At 45.8% G+C, this 19,317-nt stretch overlaps 1 protein-coding gene across 3 annotated transcripts in view; it reads left to right on the forward strand.

Moving 5' to 3' along the window:
- Positions 1-18,678, forward strand: part of AK1 (adenylate kinase 1) — a 37,905-nt gene extending 19,227 nt beyond the window's left edge. For all 3 annotated transcript variants that reach the window (XM_029612379.1, XM_029612380.1, XM_029612378.1), the window contains 4 exons: positions 6,113-6,276; positions 12,910-13,026; positions 17,749-17,940; positions 18,280-18,678. In XM_029612379.1, the coding sequence (XP_029468239.1) occupies positions 6,113-6,276; positions 12,910-13,026; positions 17,749-17,940; positions 18,280-18,348 (542 nt within the window). In that variant the 3' untranslated portion in view covers positions 18,349-18,678. The remainder of the gene's footprint in view (positions 1-6,112; positions 6,277-12,909; positions 13,027-17,748; positions 17,941-18,279) is intronic.
- The last annotated feature ends 639 nt before the right edge of the window (positions 18,679-19,317 follow it).

Here is a 19,317-nt window from a genome sequence, read left to right on the forward strand (position 1 = left end):
GAGCGCACTGTACTGTATCAGTCCGTATATTAGGAGGCAGGATGTTTATGTAGCAGCTGCACTGATATTGATGGCTGTTTGGAGTATTGTTAGTTCCCCCACTATCACTCTTTTTGTTCTGCTTGTTAGTTGCAGTTAATACATCTATTTGTGTCTGGACTTGGTTTATTGTGGGACCTTGTGGCTGGACATGGGAGAGGAGGAATGCTGGGTATAAATTAAAAAGAGGATCTTGCGTGTTCAGGAGGGTAGTGTACGGTGAAGGAAGATGATAAAGGCTGTCTTGGATAAGGAGTGTAATCATGCTGTATGGTTGACAATGGATATATCCTTACAGCATGGATAGGAATAACTGGGCAGACTGAATGGGCCATATGGTCTTTATCTGCCATCATGTTCTCTGTTTCTATGTAAGGCATGTTCCAAGCTGATGCTCTCCTTTCAGGTGATCTTGCTGCTTCAAAGCAACAAAGAGGTTGCCCAGGTGAAGCAGCTTTACTAGGTCCCTGAAAGTCTTTTCTACATACCTTTGTCTGCCTCAGCTACTGTAGATCTGCCACTCTAGCCTCCAGACTGTACGTGTTCTCTGACATGCACCGGATATGCATATGTGGCACTGAGTGCAGAAGTCTTGATAGCTCTCATCTTACTGTGAGACTGATGACTGCATCTTTTAAAAAAAAAAAATTATGAAAGGGTTGAGGAATTCTTAAAACTTAATTTCCTTAAAACATTAACAGTGCAGCCTCAGAGGTTAGGTTAGAAGTTTATTAATAGAATTAGCCTCTCCAGGGTTTCTTATTGTTTGGATTTAATAGCCTAGTTCCTTGAGCCTCCTCCCCCTGCAGCCTAACTCTCATGATAGCCAAGTTTCAAACTTATGCTAATTCTAAACTCCTTTTATATAAGGAAGTGAAGATAACCAGAGGTTATGTGGGCTCTGCAGTATCTCTGCGGGTAGAGAAAATGGACAGATTAAGGACATTACTGTCTATATGTCATTAATCACACTAAGTGTAGTCCTGCCAGTCTCTGATGTTGGCGGTTTCACGGGTTTGTTTTTTCAGTAGTTGCTTGGAAATGCTCTAGGCTAGGTCAAGGCGAGTGCCAAAGGTCTATTACTATTAAGGATATTTAAGAGGTTATACTGAGACACTAAAAAAAAACCTAGGCTACAAAGAAAAATGCAAGATATGAAACTGTATGGACTGGTTGCTTTGTCTTTTCAAGAGAGTGGGGCTCTGCTCTATCCATCTGTTGGTAATGTAATTTTTAAAAAGTATATATAAAAAATGTTTCATGGGCCGACTCAGTGCTGTGCACTTCCATGTGGACGAATATGGGTCTGATTCCTAAGCTTCTGCTCCCCAGCCCATTGAGAGTTGGGAATGCTGTGAATGCTGCCAAAGCATTCACAGCATTCTCCTGCTGAGGAGGGAGTCAGGAGGAAGCATAAATCCCATTTTAGTATTGATCTTAGTTTTTTTGCTATTGAGGTGGATTCCTAGTTTAGCAGAAGTGGCAATTTTTCTAAATTTTTGACCCATTGAACAGAGATGGATATACAAACTGCAGTCTTTCTCCTACAGGGATTAAACAGGAAATAGAATAGTCTGTTTTCCATTTATCGTAATGCTTATGATTTTTTTTCTGATTGCTCTATGAACTTGCCGATTTTTGTATTTCGCTTTTAAGATCTATTCATTTTGTCCTAATACGCTGTGATTGGTATTGTATATCATATGACTACTGCCTGCTGATTTTTGCCTTTACTCTTTCATTCAACTTGCTCTGTGCTGTGAATAAATGTTATATCATGTGTTCTACTTGCTGTGATTGGTTAATCAATTTCATGTGACTTGCAATTCACTAGCTCTATGATTGGCAAGCATGCTCTTTGGCACGAAGTTTAAGATTGTTAAACATCCTTTTGGTGCCGGTCGTATCTTTCTGTGGAGCTTCTTCACTCGTCCTGAAATAGACTACCGTGGTACGTCCGTTTCACTGAGCTTTTATTAATTATTTCTGTTAGTTAATCTACTGTCTGATGCTGTGATTATTGTTTGGACTGTCGCTTTGATTGCCTTGATTTTGAATTTAGGTTTAAGGTGTCTTGCCTTTGATGTCCCTCCCGACGCAGCCTTTGAGCAAAACATGGGATCATGTCAGGAGACCATTACCGTGTCTGACATCTTTGTAAATAAGAGGCTCAAAATGAAGAATATGCTTGTTACTTCAAGGTGTTTGGCAAACATTTTTGATGGACAGTCGTATAAATACTTTTGGTCTGCACACTCTTCTGTACTCTTGATTTGCATGTGTCCCTTTTCCACATTGTATATCCGAAAGCAAAAAATAAAGAAAACTCATTTGGAGATACTAACCTAAGAATTTATAAAATCATACATGGTGTGAAACAGATAAATAGAAAAGAGCTATTTACCTTTTCAAATAGCATAAAGACTAAGGCCTGGATTTTCTATAGTCGCAGAGCCCATTGAATCCCGTGGTAGCAGGGGGGGGGAGGGGAAGCAGGGGGCAGGCTTGCGAAAGCTGGCAGCAGTCGCACCACTGCGGTGTTATTGCTGCCGGCTTTCGCACCCAATAGCGCCACCGTGAAAGGTGGTGCTATAGGGTGTGCTACTGGCAGCGATAACGTGTCTTACCTTATTGCTGCCAGCGATGTTGCTGCCCCGACTCCTCCTCTTCCAGTCCCGACTCTGCCCCTATCAAGCTATCGCACATGAAAAAGGACTTTTTGGGTGAAAGTCCCTTTTCGCATGTGATACAGTTAGAAAATGACCCCCTAAGTTGTTGTTTTTTTGTTTGTTTTTTTTTTATGGAGTTTCCCCAACTGGTAGCAGATTCAGAACAAATTGTAGAAATTTATTTTTTTACCCAGTACACAATTAAGCTGTGTAATTTCTTCTTTCAGGATGTGGTCAATGCTGGAAGAATACCCTTACTTCTATAACATTAATAGAAAGACTAGGGGGCACTCCATGAAGTAAGCAAGTAGCACATTTAAAACTAATCGGAGGAAGTTCTTTTTCATTCAATGCAGAATTACACTCTGGAATTTGTTGCCAGAGGATGTGGTTAGTGCAGTTAGTATAGCTGTGTTAAAAAAAGGATTGAATAAGTTCTTGGAGAAGTCCATTACCTGCTATTAATTAAGTCGACTTAGAAAATAGCCACTGCTATTACTAGCAACAGTAACATGGAATAGACTTAGTTTTTGGGTACTTGCCAGGTTCTTATGGCCTGGATTGGCCACTGTTGGAAACAGGATGCTGGGCTTGATGGACCCTTGGTCTGACCCAGTATGGTATGTTCTTATATAAGCATTAATTATGTGAAAAGTTAGTTAAGTTTTAAGCTGTTATGATTTAACACAGCAAAAACTGAAATAATTATCTTATCTGGTGTAAAAAATCTCTCATCTGAAATTCCAACATATCTAGATATTGATGGTCACTGCATTTCAATTGCACATCAGGCTTAGAATCTCGGTGTTGTAATTGACTCTTCATTCTCTATGCAGAATCATATCTCAGCAATAGTAAACATCTTTTTACAAATTATATTTACTAAAAAGACTAAAACCATTACTGGCTACAGTTAACTTTCATACGTTTCTACAGGCACTAATACTGAATAACTTGGACAAGTGTAATTCTCTATACTTGGGTCTACCTGCTTACGTCATTCATCCATTACATTACTCGGCTACTTTATGTGCACAAATACTCACTCATATGAATACATCTCACCTACTTTATTCTCATTACATTGGCTGCCCATTCCTCAGCGTATACAATATAAGAGTTTACCTACAATTTTTAAGATACTGAAACAAGAATCCTAAGCATGATTTTGTTCTTTCTTACAATATATAAGCCCACTAGGCAACTCATGTCCGCTGATAAACATCTTTTAGACATTCCTGTGATAAAAATATCAAGACTTAACATAACCACAAATCCAGCTTTCTCTATTGCTGGACCAAATATTTTGGAATACCCTGCCAGAATTATTGTGCTTGACCTTTGACTTAAATAGGTTTTAAAGTTCTTACATTTTTTTTTTATTTAAACAAGCCTTTTCCTCCTAACTTTCCCTGGCCATTATAGATTTAATTTGAAGCATTGTTGTATACAGGAATCTACATATTTGATTATGGTGATTAGACAATGAACATTTTATTATTTTTATGTCATTTTTATTTGTTTAATGTCCATTTTATTATGTATTCACTTATTTTATGTGTGTTTAGTAATTGTATGCTCGGTCAGTGGTTGCCAACCTTTTTTCAGCAGGGACACACCTGACAGATGGTTCTCACATGCGTGACACACTGAACATGTGATTGTCACGGGGCTAAATGTAAATACACATTCTGCATCTTCAGGACCCCCCTCAACCCCCAACAATGGGTGCAGAGCAGAACTAGGGCATTACCCATACAACTCACCATACAAAAAAAAAAGATATTCTGGTCCTGATGACATCTCAGTAAAAGCAAAACAAACTCTTTACTGGCAGGCACAATATCCCTCCTTATGAAAAGACAGTAATTTACCACTAATGCATGTCCTAGTGAGAAAGCGCAACAAATAAGATTGATACAAATGTCTACATGCTAGTAAAATACCTCACCTCGGTGACACACCCAGAACTGACCTTCACCAAGTACAGAAAGACCACAAATGATAAATATGGAGACAAACTGGAATGGAAAACCAAAACAGTCACTCTGCATGCAGTGCAAACCTGGAGAAACGGAAAGAGAAATATAGCACCTAACATAATAATGCACACAAACTAACCCGCACAAAATTAAACCTGTATTATGGAACACACTCAAACAGTAACAACCCTATTTATGAAAAGGCAACACTACAAATATTTAACCAGGCCCTAATACACCTCCCATTAGGAAAACAGAACAAGCCAAGCTGCTATAGATCCCCACTCAGAAATAATTGTAAAACTATACTAAAATGTTACAAAACAGCTGATGAACAGAATAACATCCAACAAATAAACTCATAAAAATCTGTTAAATTGTCCAAATATCAATAACCTATTTCAAAACAGCAGACACATCACATAAAACCCAATAATTAAAATGGCAGTCAATCAAGAAAAATAAACTTAAAGCCACCTTTACTTACCCCCTCCTACTCCTTGCAGGCCAATAGCACTCATCAGAAGCAGCAGTGGCTGCTGAAGCTCTGTCCTCACAGTCCTCTTCCTTAGGGCCCACAACCAGTCACTCACACAGTCTCTGTCTCGCACACACCAGTCACCTCCCTGACCAGTCTGTTTCTCCCACACACATGTGCTCTCAATCACACACAAATGCTCTTGCTGCCAATCTACCACAATCCACAAAGCTGCCACTCATGCACCCATTCTACCATACACACCAAGCTCACATGGAGCCTCTTCTCATTGTTTGGCCCAATAAGCCTGGCCTCCAGCGGCGGCAATACCCTACCAACTGCATATGCCAGTCCGCCACTGGGGAGAAGGGAAGCACAAGTGGGGTAGTGGGACACCGGGAGCTGCGACACATCTGATGGTACTTGGTGACACACATGTTGAGAATCGCTGCTCCTATGTAATATGGTTAATTATGAATGTGATCTTGTTAACTGCTCTGAACAATATATGTAAGTAGTGGTATATAAGACTTTTAAATAAATACAATCTAGCATAAATGGCTGTAAAAGGAATTTTGATCAAGTCCTTGGAAGAAAAGTCTATAAACAATTATCAGGTACACTTTAGAAAAGCCACTGATCATCTTTGGGCGTAAGCAACAAGGAATGGATCTACCAGATCTGGATTGGCCACTATCAGACAGGATGCAGGGCTCCATAGATGCTTAGTCTGACCCAGCATGGCATATCTTATTTTCTTATAAGTACATGAATATTTGAGATTTTATAGGGGCACTGAAGGGGCTATATGGAAGGGTCTGCATATTTATGAGAAAGCACTTATTTATGAAGTTATGTAGAAGAAAATAATTGGCAATATATATCAGTCAGAGCTGTGGATATAAATTTATTTTATGTATTTTTTTTTTTTTTTTTTTTTGTAGGTGGGCCTGGCTCTGGAAAGGGGACACAATGTGAAAGGATAGTTGAGAAGTATGGCTATACCCACCTATCAACTGGAGACCTTTTGAGAGCAGAAGTTAGCTCTGGGTCTGCGAGAGGGAAAAAGCTATCTGCCATCATGGAGAAAGGAGAACTGGTACCACTGGTGAGTCCTGGAAGGTAAAACATAGAAACTTAGACAATGACCACAAGGCCCATCCAGTCTGCTTCCCATCCTGTTGACCACCTAGTATCTGGCTTTCTCTGTACGTACCCGGATCAGTCCAGACCATGGGTTGAGCCTCCTGTCCAGCAGATGGAGACAGACCAAAACTGAAAGGGTTATCCTATATCAGGACAGAGCCTACCCTGCAACCCTTCAGTATTTGTCTGTCTCCAGCAGATGCCAGACAGCTCAGCCTGTGGTTCCCTGTTAGCTTGCCCTTCCCTTACGGGGTTTTCTTCTTTGCTTCTTTCTTAGGGGGCAAGCTCAAGCAAGTATTACCTGTCTTTTATTTGATAAAAACTAAAAAGAGATCTTTAATTGGAATTTGTATCTGACTATGTCAGGGAGACAGCCCTGTCTCCCTCACTCTTGGGGTTCCTAGGGGGGCTTTGCCCCTTGACTTGCTCAGCCTAGGTTCCCTTCCTGGTGACCTTCTTACCTGGGGCGATACTGGTGGTGCCAGTCACTCCCCCTCAGCCTTCTGCCTTGCCCCGGGACATCTATACCTCGGGTGCATATTAAAGGACACGCATTCCCCTGCTAAACTATATCTCTAAAAGTTTAAAAAAAATAAATAAATTAAAAAAAAAAAAAAAAAATATATATATATATATATATATATATATATATATATATAAATATAGTAAATACTATTCAGTGAAAATCAGAGGCAGAAAGGTTTTGGCTCTTAGGGAGGGAGTGGGGTTCGATCTCCTGCTCCTCTCCTCTGAGACTCCCCACTCAGCTGTTTGTGATTTCTCTTGCGGCTGTGCTGCTCACTTCATGCCGCGTTCAAATTTTTGTTTAGCCTGTGGAGAGCTCTCCAGAGATGGGGTGTGCTACAGATGCCTCCCGGGTGGGGAGGACCCCTCCAGCGGCGCTGAAAACTCAAGCCTGGGGACGTGCTCCACGACGCATGGCCAGGCCGTTCCCGACCCGGCAAACTGCGGGAACGGCGGCCATTTTAGGTTTTTCTCCCGATTCTGATTCTGCCTCACAGGGGGCAGAGGAGCGAGATTTTCCAGTTTTACCCCCCGATTTGAGCCTGGTGCACTCTCAGGGGGATGCCCTCCGCAGGAAAATCATCTCTGGCCCGATTTTTCTTCGGATTTCGTGCTCCTATTGCACAAATCATATTTAGCTAGCCTGCAGGAGGAGGAGGACCCTCCACAGCCCCCGTGGACCCTCTTAATGATTTTGGTGAGGAGGCTTCGGCTCAGACTTTCTTCACGTTCAGGCCAAGGCAATGGTTTCTGCAGTTTCGGCCAGATGCCTCCTCTGGCTGCGCAACTGCTCCGCAGACTCCTCATCTAAGGCACAGCTGGGCACACTCCCCTTTAAGGGCAAGTTGCTTTTTGGAGAGGACCTGAAACAGCTCATTAAGTCTTTGAGCAAAAATAAAATCCATCAGCTGACGGAGGACCGCCCTAAGCAGTCTAAGTCTCTTTCCCACACGTACCCACTTCCGCGGACAGAGTGGGTACAACACCCATGGCCGCATTTCCTTCCCACAGGGTGGTACTTCCAGGTCCCAGTCTTAGTCTCATTCCTTTCGTGGCCGCCGTGCCTTCGAGATGGGAGTCAGCATCACCCAGCCACCAAGACTGCTCCACAATGAGATACGGCAGGTCCATTCCTCCTCATGAAACTTAGGTGGGCGTCTTTCTCTGTTTTATGATGAATGGGCCAAAATCACGTCCGACCAATGGGTCCTCGAGGTGATAGAAAAAGGCTACGCATTAGAATTGGCCTGGGACTTACAGGATCTTCATATTGTCTCCCCTTGCGGTCCACTCAAGAGGCCCGCAGTGTGCCAGACCTTGACCAGGCTCCAGGATCTGGGGGCGATAATCCCGGTACCGGTGCAGGAACAAGGCACCGGCCAGTATTCCATTTACTTCGTCGTGCCCAAGAAGGACAACGCCTTCTGTCCGATCCTGGACCTCAAGCGGGTCGCCCGAGCCCGCCGGGTGCCCCATTTTCGAATGGAGACTCTGAGAGCGGTGATAGCGGCGGTCCGTCCGGGAGAGTTCCTTGCCTCCCTCGACTTAACGGAGGCTTCCCTGCACATTCAGATTTGACTAGACCATCAGAAGTATCTTCGGTTCCACATCCTGGATCAACAAGTCCAGTTCCAGGCAAATCCTTTCGGCCTTGCCACCGCCCCCCGCACTTTTACCAAAATTATGGTAGTAGTGGCGGTGGCTCTCCACTGCGAAGGAATCCTGGTCCACCCTTATCTGGACGACTGGCTCGTGCAGGTCAAGTCATCCGCTCTTTGCGTACGAGCCATCGAGCGGGTTCTTGCTCTTCTCACTTCCCTCTGCTGGATAATCAACTTCCCCCAAGAGCAGTCTCCAACCCTCCCAGGTCCTGGAATTCCTGGGAGCTCGCTTCGACACACGGGTAAGAAAAGTGTTCCTCCCGGACACTTACCGATCATGTGCGCAGCTTTATCTCTCTGCTGCTCCCCACGGCATGGAATTACCTGCAGATACTGGGGACCATGGCCTCCACTATTGACCTTGTCCCCTGGGCTTTTGCGCATATGCATCCTTTACAGAAAGCGTTATTATCCCGCTGGCACCCAGTGTCCAAACAGTTCCAGGAGATCCTCCCCCTCTCCGACTCTACCATTTCAGACATTCAGTGGTGGCTGTCACTGGCGCATCTCCTGAAGGGGATGCCCCTTCTGACTCCCATGTGGGTCATAGTCATGACGGACGCCAGCCTCTCCAGGTGGGGGGCAGTCTGCCAATCTCAAACAACTCAAGGACACTGGTCCCCAGGACAGTCCCGTTGGCATATCAATCGCCTGGAAGCCCGGGCAGTACACTTGGTCCTCAAGGTCTTTCTCCCCCTAATCCGCCGCAAAGCGGTCCATGTTCTCTCGGAAAACTCCACCACGGTGGCCTACATCAATCGGCAGGGAGGTACCCAAAGTCGCCTGGTGGCGCTGGAAGCCAGCAAGCTTTTCGCCTGGGCGGAGAGGCACTTGGATCGCCTAGCGGCCTCTCACATAGCAGGCAAGGAGAATGTTGAAGCCGACTTCCTCAGCCGACAACGTCTCTATCCCGGCGAGTGGGAGTTGCCGGAGGCAATGGGTCTGATTGTTCGCAGGTGGGGTCCCCCTCACCTGGATTTGATGGCGACCTTAGCCAACGCCAAGGCTCCCAGATTCTTCAGCTGCTGGAGGGAACATTGCTCGGAGGGAGAATAGAGCTTCACCGGGTCCAGTCGTTCTCGTGGCCCCCGAGTGGCCTCGCGGGCCGTGGTTCGTGGATCTGGTAAATCTAGCAACAGACGGTCCCCTTCAGCTCGGCCACCTTCCTCGTCTTCTTCGGCAGGGTCCCGTATTTTTCGACCAGGCGGATCACTTCTGTCTAGCGGCATGGCGTTTGAACAGCGCCGTTTGAGACGCAAGGGATATAAAGAAGAGGTTATCTCCACTCTGCTCCAAGCTCGTAAGTGGTCTACATCCCTGGCTTATGTCCGCATTTGGAAAGTTTTTTTTGAGAATGCCTGCGCGGAAGTGGGTGTCTCGGCACGCTCACCGTCCAGTCTCTATGGTTCTCACCTTCCTTCAGCAGGGACTCTTCAAGGGCCTTTCCGTCACCTCATTGCGCGTTCAGGTTTCTGCTCTCTGTTCCCTCCTGGGCACCATTGAGGGCCATGCGGTGGCCTCTTACCCGGATATTGTTCGAATTTCTTAGGGGCGCTAAACACTTAAAGCCACCCGTTCGGGTTACTTGTCCCTCATGGATCCTAAATTTTTTCCTTTGGGCTCTCTGTGTGGCTCCTTTCGAACCTCTCCATCGGGCTACTCTCAAGGACTTTGACACTTAAGACTGTGTTTTTGGTTGCCATTTGCTCCGCCAGGAGGGTATTGGAGCTTCAAGCTCTGTCAGGCAGAGAGCTCTTCCTGTGTTTTTCGGACTTTGGCGTCTCTCTCAGAACCGTGCCTTCTTTCTTGCCGAAAGTTGTTTCCTCTTTCCATGTCAGTCAGTCGGTAGAACTTCCCGCGTTTTCTTCTGTTGATATAGCAGGACCTGGAGGCAATGACCTTCGTCGTTTGGATGTTAAACGCATCTTGCTACGTTACCTCCAGGTTACCAATGATTTTCGGATTTCAGATCATCTTTGTTCTGTGGAGCAGCCCAAAGAGGGGCGACCGAGCCTCTAAGATTACAATTGCTCGGTGGTTGAAAGAGGCGATTTCTTCAGCGTATATCTGTAAGGGCCGGGAGGTCCCTGAGGGCTTGAAAGCTCATTCCTTGCGTTCTCAGGCTACTTCTTGGGCGGAGAGTCAAGCAGTCTCTCCTCAAGAACTCTGCAGGGCGGCTACGTGGAAATCCCTGCATCCCTTTGCTCGTCATTACCGCCTTGACGTTCAGGCGCTAGTGTTTGGTTCCTTCGTTCGGCAGGTACTTCGAGCGGGACTGTCTCGGTCCCACCCTTTGTAGGGAAGCTTTGGTACATCCCATGGTCTGGACTGATCCGGGTATATACAGGGAAAGGAAAATTAGTTCTTACTTGTTAGTTTTCATTCCTGTAGTACCACGGATCAGTCTAGATGCCCGTATTCATTCTGCTCAAACTATTTACTGTTCTTTCCTTCTTATAGGAATCTTTTTGTGTCTCTGCATGGCTCTCTTGGATTCTCATCACAGGCACCAGAAGCATCTTTCACGATGATATGGGGTAGTCATGCAAGAGCGCTTAGACACACAGTTTCCTTCAATGGTTCTATTGTTTGATTGTTTTACAAAAGTTTCATAGTTAATCTGTTACTTGCTTGATCTTATGCCTTTTACTGCTTTGCCAATGGTTATACTGAAGGGCTGCAGGGTAGGCTCTGTCCTGATATAGGATACCCTTTCAGCTTTGGTCTGCCTCCATCTGCTTGACAGGAGGCTCAACCCATGGTCTGGACTGATCCATGGTACTACAGGAACAAAAATTAACAGGTAAGAACTAATTTTCCTTTACTCACAATTCCCATCATCCTCTGTGCTTATCATATGCTTTAATTTGCCATGTTTACCTCTATCCACCACCCTTTCAATAACAAACTATTTTCTTATGTTCTTCCTGAGTTTATACCCATTTCAGTCTTATCTCATGATCTCTTGCTCTAGAGCTTCTTTTCACTGATTGCCTTTTATATCATAAGAGGGCAACTTTAAAACAGCCTGAGCACTCAACTTAGCTGGCTATGTTAAATTGCATTTTTCCTTAAATCTGTCTGCCTAGGCTGGCCCATTAGCTCAATGGCAGCCATGCAGAGGACCTGGGTTTGATTCCTGGATCAGGTCTCCTGCTGCCTGCATGATTCAGGTTTGGGGTTGCTGTAACGGCAGCATTCATAGAACCTGATGGGGAGAGAGTGCCTTCATCGTGCAATGGTGACACCCAGTGGTCATATTTAAGGAACATGATTGCAAGGTTCTTAATACTGACTTATGTTTTGGGATAGGATGATTCACTACAATAGGATTTCTGGAAGGTTTTTCTTTGCCAGATATTACATGGTTAGTTTTACATGCCAATACACTGGTCTTTACTAGTGCTAAAGTATATGAACTAGACTTAACTGTTAATGTCTGAGGGTGGGAGAGGGCATGTTTGTGGTATTACGGAAGACATATGTGCTTATCTAATTGAAAGGCTTCTGTGTTCTGTGGTTGTGCTGAGTTCATAAGCTGACTAAGCTTGTTGACTCGCGTATCCTTCCTATGAGGGCAGTTTTCAAAGGAATGTACCTGTATAAAATGGATTGACTGAAAATTGCCCTCAAGCATAGCTAAAGATGTGCGTGGCTGCCATAGCATGCATACTTCTAGCATCATTTTAAAAGGAGGCATTCCAATGGGAAGAAAATGCCAGGGATTTCCAAAAGGATGCCAGATGATCAACTGCATGTGTGCAAGGTACATGGATGCTTTGAATGCATACACGTTATAAATCTTCAGTCTCAAAGGGAAACAAGGGGGCTTTTTCCTTTTGAGAACTGGTGCAGAGTGCACAGACTAGCATCCACCGTGTACTACTGAAAATTGCCCCCATACATATTATGCTGCACATTTTGACAATAAAATACCTGAAATGTTAGATTTGGGAATCTGGGAGCAAGAGTAAAGGTTCTCTAAACATGAAGAAGAATGTGATGTGTTGGCCCTCATTTCCAAATGATGCTCATGGAGCTTACAGCATTATTAGAACTTCAAGTACAATAAGTCCCTGCCCCAAAGAGTTTACTCTCTAAGTAGTCACTCACTAGGATTTCTTCCAAGGATCTCAAGGGTTATTTGAGGATTTTCAGTTGTGGCTGCCTTGAGATTTGCCTTCCTGCCTCCATCTGGGCTCAGGCATTACAGTTAACACTGAGGTGACCAACAAGCTCCCTCATCCAAAAAGTGACAGCAGTGCTGCTGGTCCTGGCCCATTTAATGAAGCTGAGCCACAGTCAAGTATTAATAAACTGTTTAAATACTTCTTTCCCCTGTTCCTGCTTTCTCTGTGCTCTTTTATGTTTGTACCTTGTTCTTACTCTCCCTGCACTTACTCTGTCAGGACACAGTGCTGGACATGTTGAAGGAAGCAATGATAGCCAAGGCGGATGTTTCCAAGGGATTCTTGATTGATGGCTACCCCCGAGAAGTTAAACAGGGAGAAGAGTTTGAGAAAAAGGTGAGAACTAAAACCAGAGGTTGGTGGGTGTGGCAGAGGGAGGGAGGAAAAGGAGATGGACGTGGGAGTGGGAGAGACATCCCATAGCTTCCCCCTCCACTAACACACACAGGATTGCTTGTGGCTGTATCACTGACATACCATAGCTCCCTACTCGCATGCGCGCACACACACTGTTTATGGATCTATTGGTGTCATCCCATAGTACCTACACAAACAGGAATGCCAGTGGGAATAGCAGAGATATCCCAATAGATCTATCCACACACACCCACTTGAGTGCTTATGGGTATAGCAGTGATCATAGTTTCCCCACCACACACAGGACTGTATCGCTAAGATCCCATAGTTTTCTCCCCTACAGACATCTCATAGCCGCCTCCTCCCCCCTCCCTCCCCCAATACGGATTGCTTGTAGCTATATAAGTGACATTCCATAGCACTGACAAACACACACACACACACACACACGCAAACCCCCCCCCCCCCCCCCCCACCACCATCATCCCACACACACACATATGTAACTGCTTGTGGTTATAACAGTCATCCTATAGCCTTCTCTCTCCTATATACAGGAGTGCTTGTGACTATTTCCCTGTACGTATCCGGATCAGTCCAGACTCCTGGGTTTTGCCTCCCCTCCAGCAGATGGAGACAAGTTTTCACAAACTCTGCCCTATACCTTGAGGTGCCACCCACAGTCCGTCAGTATTTCTCTGTCTCCAGCAGATGGTGGAGGTGCAAAACCCACAGTCTTTTCTGATTAGTGTAAAAAAAAAAAAAAGTTATTAGAGTAGTGATAGGGACTTGGTAGGAAGTTAAACAGTGTCCTTAAAGTTAGGTTTAAAAAAAACAAACCTCAAATCAATCAGAAATTGAAGCTCTGGTCTCTTCAGCCGCCCCGAGGGTTGTGAGGTCCTGAGGGGACCATCCCCTCTGGTGTTGCAGGCAGCTGCTGGTAGGGGTCAAAGGCCTTATTACCAAGAGGCAGCAGTATTGGGGGTGATACCGGGGAGCCCAGCTCACTCACCCCAGAAGGAGCAGGATTCAAAGACGTCTGCTGTGCCGGTTCTCTGGTAAAAAAAAAAAAAAAAAAAAAATTGCGGTTTGACACGCCGACTCTCCCTTCTCTCTCTTAGGCTGCCGGCCGGATCGTTAGTATTTTCACAGCGTTTCTTTGTATTTTTTCAGCAGTCGGGGATGCCCTGGAGCTCGTCTTGCCATGCGCGTGCCTATCGCGTGATGGGCTTTGCTCAGGGTGCATTCTGGGGGGGGAGGGACCCTCCGTTTCCATCCGGGTCGGTTGGCACGGGGCGAGCAAGGGCTCATCGGGGCCGACTGCATCGCGAACTTTTACAGCTGAGCTGTTCCCGCTGAGCGAGGGAACAGCAGCCATTTTGAGCACAGGAGGGGAAGCCTCGAGAGCCATGATGGGGAGGGGAATTTCCCTCCTGCTCTGACCCCACAGCAATTGCCCTCCAGGGGTGGAGAACCGGCAGACCTGGACAGTCCCGACACAGAGGATAGCCCTGGGGGCCTTTGGACTTCTCCTCTTCCTCGTCCTTTTCTTCTAAATTTGTTTTACTGATACACAAAGCTTTGAAGGCAAAGCTGGTAAAAAGCAGCCGGAGGAAATGTTTTTGGATTTGAATCCACGCAAGGTGGCTGGAAAGAGGTCCCGGTCCATGGGAGGCTTGGACAGGGACCAAGGGGGCTCTGGTCCTGCCAAGGTTAAGCGGCCATTAAGGTCTAGGGTGCATCAAACTGATTCGGATTCCTCAGAGGACCAGGACTTGCAGCCCAAACCCCTGACAGGGGTGGATTCAGATGTGGATCAACAGCCAGACGAAGTCCACGTTCCCAAGGTGTGGACGGGGATGACCCGAAGGTGGTCCGTCTCTTCAGAATAGAAGAGCTGGGATCCCTTATTCCTGCGATTTTGATGGAATTGGGCCTCGAGGCTCCGCCAGAGGAGGCTAAGCTGGGAGCTATGGATCCTGTGTTGGGCCTGAGAAATCCCACACTTTTCAGTTTTCAGGAACTGATTTAACTTGCAAGAATCACTTTCTGAAGATTTCTCATGACAGGGTTTCCTTGCGGACGGTCCTCTTTTTGGTCTAAGGTGGTGACCTTCTTTCATGTTAATCAGTAGACCTTCCAGCTTTTCTGGAGTGGTCTAAGGATTCCACTAGGGCCAGGGAGCTGCATCTTTTAGATGTGAGGAGAAATGTTGCCTTATCTGGCTCTGTCGAATAGTTCGGCGCTCTGATCACCTTTTTGTCCTGTATGGGGGCAGGAAGAAGGGAGAGAAGGCCTCTAAGGCTACCATTTCCTGTTGGTTGAAAGTGGCTATTTGCACAGCCACTTCCTGGGCAGCATGTCAGTTGCTGTCACCTCAGGAGACTTGTAGGGCTGCGGTGTGGTCCTTGTTGCATACTTTTGCCAGACATTACCACATGGACGTGAGGGTGCAGGTAAAGCATTCTTTGAGTGTTCTGTGTGTGGGACGTTTGGGTTCCTGCCCAGTCTAGGGGTGCTTTGGTACATCCCACTTGTCTGGATTAATCTGGGTATGGTCAGGAAAGAAAAATTGGTTCTTACCTGCTAATTTTCATTCCTGTAATACCATAGATCAGGCCAGAGACCCATCCCGTCACTGCCAAAAGACTGTTTGTTTTTTTTTGCCAACTGGTGATTCAAGTTGGTTTGCCTTTCAGAGTATTTGGGCAGTTGTTGATCATAGTTTTGGGTTTTTCAGATTTAGTTTTTGGGAGGGTTTTGGGCTTCCGTTTTGGGGGTTTCCAACCCCATAGTTTCCCCTGTTTTCCTGAGAAAGGGGTTTTGGGGTTGCAACTTGGCTTGGGTACAGATCAATACGGAGAGGACTGCAGATGGCACTCTTATGTAGCAGTGCCTCAAAGTTTTGTTTCTCTGACTCAGTCTACTGGTAGGGATGCAAAACCCACTTCTCTGGACTGATTTGTGGTATTACAGGAGCGAAAATTAGCAGGTAACCAATTTTTCTATAACTATTTAATCTCCAGAAGTGGTGGGGTATACATGCTGCATATGTGCACTCCATTAGCTGCTGAGGAGCCTATGCACATAGCCATGGACCTATTTGTATGCATGCTGAACTATGTGCGGAGCTTAGCGCGTATTCTCCATTGTGATACTCCAGCAGCAGAGGCTGTCTGCAGAGCTGCAGCGCAACAGATCTGCATGACCAGAGGGAAGCAGACAGATGGGCGGGAAGAAGAAAAGAGCAAAACGGCTTGGATTGGGAGAGCTGAGAATAGTGGGGGCAGTGTGGCAAATATCTGGAACAGAAGTGATATGAGAGAGACAGAGTATGTTAGGAAGAGAGGGACGAGAGTGCTGGAATTGAGCGAGGGGGTGGCAAACATCCTGGAAAGAGTATGCTGGGGAAGAAAGGAAGAGAATGCTTGGGTTAGGCTGGGGCATGGAGAATTGGAATGCAGGGCAGTTGAGCTGGGAAGTGGGGTCAGATGAAGCTAAAGCTGGGCTGGGAAGGAGGGGTGGAGAGAAGTCTGGTGTCAGGCTGGAGAGGGGGTCAGAATGTGCGAGGGGCAGACAGAAGAGAGTCCTTAGCACCTCTAATCTGATGTATGCTCCATTGAGTTTAAGAGATGTCAGCTTGTGGTACAAAGACAGAAGCAAAATGAATGACAAAAATGATTGTGTGCATCAAAACAAAATTATAACACACTGAACAGACAACCAGTGAAACCAATAACATCAAACTACTTTCATACTTCTACATATCAACCAATGACAAGACCTAGAAAAAACAAGCTACAAAACTATCATAGCACTAAACTCAAAATTATCCATAAACAGAATGGAAAAGGAAAGCTTTTTCTATTTCCTGAATGCTAACAAGTCATTTATACCTCAAATTTCTGTTGGGAGTGGATTCCAAAGTCTAGGGGCTATATATAAAGGCATGATTACACTTCAATACAGCAATTCTATCATATAAGTATAGCTATTATATAATCATGCGTATAGAAATACTCAGTCTCTAGCATGCTATAATACGCTGTATAGGAACTTCATTCTAAGGGCTTATAACATTGCACCTAGCTTCCGCAAAGGCCCATAGGTTGCCACTATAGTGTAATCATAGGTCCTTAGAACAAGCTCAAAAAATTTTTACTTTTTTTGTAAATTTGCAAATAAAATCTCTGTATTTATCTCAACATGATCTTGAATCCATTATACTGCCAAGCTGAAGCAGTAGAATAAAATGTCATCTAGATGAACGTGAACGTCCTTATGAAACAATATCTTGACCCTACACACAACACGGTCTGTGTTTTCAAAAGAGACAGCTTTCTACTTCAGGGCGTTGGCTCTTTACCATGGCATGTTGAGAGCTTCTAAAATTTTGAACAGAAGCTATTTGCAATGCTATACGCCTTTAATATGCAGATCCTATACAGTGTATTATTGCTCATAGCAAGTACTGGAATTACTATATTTGTTAGAGTCTTGGGTTGTTTTTTTCTACCTTTTGGACTACTTTCACTAGGCATGATTATATTTAAGACATATGACCCATTTTAAGCAATAGAATGGAAAGCAGTATGCCTGATGCAGATGATGTATTAAATGTGCTGTACCACCCATCTCATGCATGACCTTATCAATGTTTTTGTTAATGTGTTCATGATGGTTACTGCCTTTCTTTGCTAGATTGGTCCTCCTACCCTGCTGTTATATGTAGATGCAGGGTCTGACACCATGGTGGCACGCCTGCTGAAAAGGGGAGAAACTAGCGGACGTGTTGATGATAATGAGGAGACTATTAAAAAGCGACTGGACACTTACTACAAGGCCACAGAGCCTGTCATTGCCTTCTATGAATCCAGAGACATTGTTCGAAAGGTACAGTGAGAGCCCTGAAACAGAGAAGCTCACTTGTGAAAGGCGAGGGGGAAGCAGTGCTACGCCACTGGGCTAGGGTGGGGGTGAGGGGTGGAAAGCTGTTGTGCTGTACTGGGGCTGGAGGCAACAATATGTGTGGGGAATGGGCAGTCCTGTGTGTGCGCTGAGCTGGAGCTCATGTCCCTTTGCTCAGCTCTATTTGTCCATGACCCTGTTGGTTTGGGAGGAGGGGATTGATGTGCTGTGGGACTCCTTTCTGGTAAAGGTAACAGTAGGCAGTCTTTTTCTACCCACCAGTAACTCAGAACAGGGATATTGTCTTCCTTCTTCTTTCTGCAGATCCATGCTGAGGGATCGGTGGATGAAGTTTTTCAAGAGGTTTGTACTGCTCTGGATGCTATCCAATAAGCTGCAGTGGCCGCTTTTACATCTCCCCCAGCCCAGAAGTGCCTTGGGACTTTCCAGCACTTTGAGTGCATTCCTCCATGTGCTCCAAATGCCCCCACAGAATGAGGCCACCATCCCTAAACCCTGCAGTCTCTCAGAACATCTCCTCCTACCAGATCCTCTCCGTGCACCTCCTGCATCACAGCAGAGCCAAGAATGGAACCTTGTCCAGTAACCCCCCCCCCCCCCCCCATCCCTGCCCTCCCATCTGTCCTTGAAGTTCTGGCAGCAGTTAACACATCTTGTTGTTTCAATCAGTAAAAACTTTAAGGAAATCTGGAGGACCTTCAATCTGTGTGTATGTGTGTGTTTTTTTTTTTTCCCTCAAGAGGAGTTTTTGTGGATGTTTTTGTCTTGAACAGGAAATGATCTTTTGGAAAATGTATCCCTGAAGCTCAGTAATCTCCAAACACAGTCTGTTTATCACATTCTGCTGCATCAACCGGAGTTTAAGACTTTCCATTCAAACCTTGACAGAGGGTTGTGGGAAATGAGGGTGGAAAATGCCCTTGACCTGCCACTATATTGCTTATTGGATACATACAATTCATGTAGCCACACACCAGTGGCGTAGCCACGGGTGGGCCTGGGTGGGCAGGTGCCCACCCAACTTAGACCCAGGCCCACCCAACTGGCACCGGAACTGCAAGGCTGTCGCGGGATCCCATCCCCGCGACAGCGAACAAGAGAACCCACGCCTCGCGCGCCATCACGGCACACATGGGGAAGCGCTGCTGCGGCCGTATGGCCAACCGGTCTTCCTGTTCGGGGGGGGGGGGGGGGGGGCGGAAGCGCCGCGCGCTGCTTCCGCTTCCTCCCCCCCAATGCAGGAAGATCAGCTGCCTCTCCTGCTGCCACCGGACTCCTGCTATCTTCGGGCGTCGGGCCGTACTGCCCGCCGATCTTCCTGCTTGGGGGGGGGGGGGGGGG

Source organism: Rhinatrema bivittatum, chromosome 8, assembly GCF_901001135.1.
Source record: "Rhinatrema bivittatum chromosome 8, aRhiBiv1.1, whole genome shotgun sequence".
Taxonomy (NCBI): Eukaryota; Metazoa; Chordata; class Amphibia; order Gymnophiona; family Rhinatrematidae; genus Rhinatrema; species Rhinatrema bivittatum.